The sequence below is a fragment of the Sinocyclocheilus anshuiensis genome, unplaced genomic scaffold (genome assembly GCF_001515605.1).
Source record: "Sinocyclocheilus anshuiensis isolate Anshui unplaced genomic scaffold, SAMN03320099.WGS_v1.1 scaffold93, whole genome shotgun sequence".
NCBI classification, from domain to species: Eukaryota; Metazoa; Chordata; class Actinopteri; order Cypriniformes; family Cyprinidae; genus Sinocyclocheilus; species Sinocyclocheilus anshuiensis.
This window is the reverse complement of record NW_015539852.1, coordinates 506,597-510,264: the sequence shown is the minus strand read 5'-3', so window position 1 is coordinate 510,264 and position 3,668 is coordinate 506,597. Positions and strand designations below refer to the sequence as shown.

At 38.5% G+C, this 3,668-nt stretch overlaps 2 protein-coding genes across 3 annotated transcripts in view; one reads left to right on the top strand and one right to left on the bottom strand.

Annotated features, from left to right (window-relative positions):
- Window positions 1-3: 3 nt before the first annotated feature.
- LOC107684685 (cytochrome b-c1 complex subunit Rieske, mitochondrial-like) lies at window positions 4-2,362 on the bottom strand. 2 transcript variants are annotated; one of them, XM_016481011.1, is made up of 3 exons: window positions 2,311-2,362; window positions 1,693-1,856; window positions 4-497 (listed from the first exon to the last, which is right to left on the bottom strand). In XM_016481011.1, the coding sequence occupies exons 2-3, from the start codon at window positions 1,808-1,810 to the stop codon at window positions 4-6; spliced, it is 612 nt and encodes a 203-aa protein (XP_016336497.1). In that variant the 5' UTR covers window positions 1,811-1,856; window positions 2,311-2,362. The 2 variants fall into 2 exon arrangements, with proteins under 2 accessions (XP_016336497.1, XP_016336496.1); XM_016481010.1 differs by having other exon boundaries at window positions 1,693-1,845; window positions 2,301-2,358.
- A 371-nt stretch (window positions 2,363-2,733) lies between these two features.
- The window catches only part of LOC107684684 (transmembrane protein 5-like), a 3,361-nt gene continuing 2,426 nt past the window's right edge, over window positions 2,734-3,668 (top strand). The window contains exons 1-3 of the mRNA XM_016481008.1: window positions 2,734-2,934; window positions 3,077-3,244; window positions 3,366-3,468. Coding sequence (XP_016336494.1) covers window positions 2,790-2,934; window positions 3,077-3,244; window positions 3,366-3,468 — 416 coding nt within the window. The 5' untranslated portion in view covers window positions 2,734-2,789. The remainder of the gene's footprint in view (window positions 2,935-3,076; window positions 3,245-3,365; window positions 3,469-3,668) is intronic.

Below are 3,668 nucleotides of genomic sequence, written 5' to 3'. Positions count from 1 at the left end.
GGGTCAGTAGTCCCCGCCGTAATCACCGGCATTTGCGATTGGGACACAGCCGAGATGAGTGCAGACACCAATGACGATGACCCAGATGGGGTTGGTGACGCGGTCTTTGTCATGCTGGGGGTCCCGGAGCTCCGAGAGATCTACGCTCTGCTCGGCTGCGATCTCCTTCTCTGTTCTGTGACGAACAAACAGAGGCTTGCCTCTCCACTTGAAGGCCATGTTTTTCCCCTCTGGGATGTCGGACAACTTGATCTCGATTTGGGACAGGGCCAGGACGTCAGCAGAGGCACTCATTGAGGACACGAATTGGGTCACGACCGTTTTGGCAGCATAGACACCCACCACAGCAGTGGATCCGGTCACCAGGTAAGAGAAGGCCCGTCTAGCATCGCCACTTTCCTGAGAGGACTTCTTGGGATCCAACACCTCAACACGCCGATAGTCAGAGAAGTCAGGGATTTTGATGTCGGTGTGAGTGAGACGTGCTCCAAAATGGCCTAAAAAGGATATAGAATGGTCATTGCATATATATTGCGCACACACACATATATATACAGTGGGTACGGAAAGTATTCAGACCCCCTTAGGACCATGTGATATTTCAGTTTTTCTTTTTTAATAAATCTGCAAAAATGTCAACAATTCTGTGTTTTTCTGTCAATATGGGGTGCTGTGTGTACATTAATGAGGAAAAAAAATTAACTTAAATGATTTTAGCAAATGGCTGCAATATAACAAAGAGTGAAAAATTTAAGGGGGTCTGAATACTTTCTGTACCCACTGTATATATATAAAGGGATTTAACCTATTTTATTGCATCTATAAATAATTCATATAAAGATATTAATTTATAGTTTTATATGATATGTGAACCTGGACCACAAACCAGTCATAAGGGTCAATTTTTAAATTGAGACTTATGACTAGTTTTGTGGTCCAGGGTCACACATATAATATACATATAATGTCAATAATATGACTTATTATAGGATTAATTACTGTATTAGAATGAGGTCTGGTATGCAACAATGGAACCACAACAAGCAGAACAAGTACATATATTTAAATAAAGTAATACAAAGACATCTTATTCAGACCTTTAATTTTTAGACTATTTTTGTAGCACAACAAACATTAGTCTGGAACTGATGGGTAAGTTACTGTAAAAAAGTAATTACTACTAGCTACTAATTACATCTTCAACACTGTAGTTAGATTACTAATTACTCTCTCTCTAAAAAGTTTGCATTACTTATTACTAATTACTTTCTAAACCCTACATCAGCCTCAACCAGTTGAACAATAAGGATAGACATATAACTGCTCTTAATTCTTTCAAATAAATCTTATAAAATTTAAAAAAAAAAATCTTGAACTGACCAAGGAATTTTAAAGGGACAAGGTTACATCAAAACATAAAATTTAACGATGGTAGTTAGATGTTAAATTCACTATTGCTTTATATAACATGATTCTATAGTCTGTACATTTTTACATCAATTACATCAGATGTAACTGTAATTAAATTACACAGAATTCAGTAAAGTAATCCGTTACTTTACTTTTTTCAAGGGAAAAGTGATTAAATGACAGTAATTTATTACAAGTCATGCATTACACCCGATACTGGTCTAGAATATCAAGAGTTGTGAACAGCCTGTCATGATATGTCCCCGTTATGTGGTCACCTACCGCACACAGCAGACTTCACCAGCACTTCTGTGTTCCCTGCTCCGGGAAGTAACGCTTTCAGCGGACCACAAGCCTGCAGGTAAGGGGAGAAAGCCCCCAAACGAGCGGGCAGAGACATCACTTTTGTGCGGTTAAAAGGCTACATACAGCCCGTACGGTCACACCCATAGACATATAAATACCTAGACGCCTCATTGGCCGCTTTGAGCCGTTGCAGTGATACGTCAACGCGTCCGCCATGTTTGTGAAGGCAAGACTGCCTTAAAAATAAATGGAGGTAAACGGAGAAGCTGCGGTTTTTTCTGGATAAAAACACGATAACGTTTACATTTATCAACCGTGGAAGTATTGGAAGTATAGCCTACTCTCAGAGAACTAATGCAGAGGACAGGCTTTCTTCAGCTTTCCTCGTTGTCCTGTTTGCAATTGGGTAAAAAGGAAAAAAAAAACTGTTTTTATTATTGTGCGACGGTTTGTAGATGCCCAAGCTGCCGACGAGTCAGGTATTTTTTCTTCTGTCCCGATATGAGAGTTGCCCGCACCAATATGGCGGCGACGTTGACGTGCGGTCGAGCGGCCAATGAGGAGTCTAGGTATTTCTTATGTCTATGGTCACACCGACCTTTGAAGAGAGAGCTTGTACTGCGGAAGCTCCTCCCTCGGTGCTTCATAGTTGACTGGGTATTTACTGAACAGAAAGGGCAAAGTAAAACAGAGATGATAAAATAATTCCTCACACAAAGCTATTTAAATGATAAATACAATACATTTTTAATTAGCTCCTCATCTTATTTTCAATATATTTGTTGAAATATTTAAATATTTCTGATAATTGTTATAGTTTTGAACAGGCAGTACAAGGCAGTCTCGGGAAAACGTAAACAGTAGTGACGAGACGTTCGACTCATTTCTGCGGATCGGTTCTTTTGAACAGTTTTTGTGAACCGGTCATCTGATTCTTCTCAGCTTACTAATCGGTTCTCGCGCTTGAGAACGAATCGTTCAAACGTGAACCAATTCATTAAAAAGATCCGACTCAAAACCAAAAATGTGTTCACTGGTCGGGAATCCGCAGGATGGTCACCTGAAAATTAAACATGAGATTTTTACGCCGGAAAATAGGGATCATAGTTGTTTTGGCTTATGCAGTATTTTCGTTGTATGCAGCGTATAATGTATTTTTCAACAAGAGGGTTGTTTCTCGCGTTCATCGCGTGGTAAAAAAGGGCTATGTGATTATAGGTAAGCCAATTAATCATAACCTGCATCATCTAATAGGTTTGTTGTAATAAACATAAACAATATAATATAGTGTAAATGCAATAAAAGCATATCAATTGATGATGGAGTGTAAACAGATTTGTTTAATAATGTACGTTTCCAGATAATGGAAAAGCAGGAGAGGAAGAGTGGAACCCATGGGAAGAGGATGAACATGCATATTCCTTAGTTCTGCAGAAGCGGAGAGATGCCTTCAGATCACACCAAGCTCATGCAGCTAAGAACAGGCCAAAAACATATAAAGTTCAGATCTGGGCCAAAGCGGCCATTGGCAAGTGCAATATGTTTTTTTTTTTTGGTTCCAGAGATCATTGCATTGCTTGTTGTGTCTTCATTTTTTGCATTAGTAGAGAGCATAAATGAGATAATGTTCCTTGTTTACCTTTTCCTAGGACTTTATTTGTGGAAACATATTTTAGAAGGGCCTCTCAACCCACAAGACAAATCCAGCCAATGGAGAGAAGGAGAGATTCAGTCTGGGAAGATCAATTTCAGGTAACTGACAATTTTATTCAACGAGGATGCATTAAATTGATCAGAAGTGAAGACTTTTTTTAATGTTACAAACGGTTTCTATTACAAATGAATGATGTTTTAAAATCCAGAAGAAAATGCAGAAAATTAATTAAAAATGTACATTTTAAAATATAAAACAGTAATTTTAAATTGTAATAATACCTCACAATAATACTGTA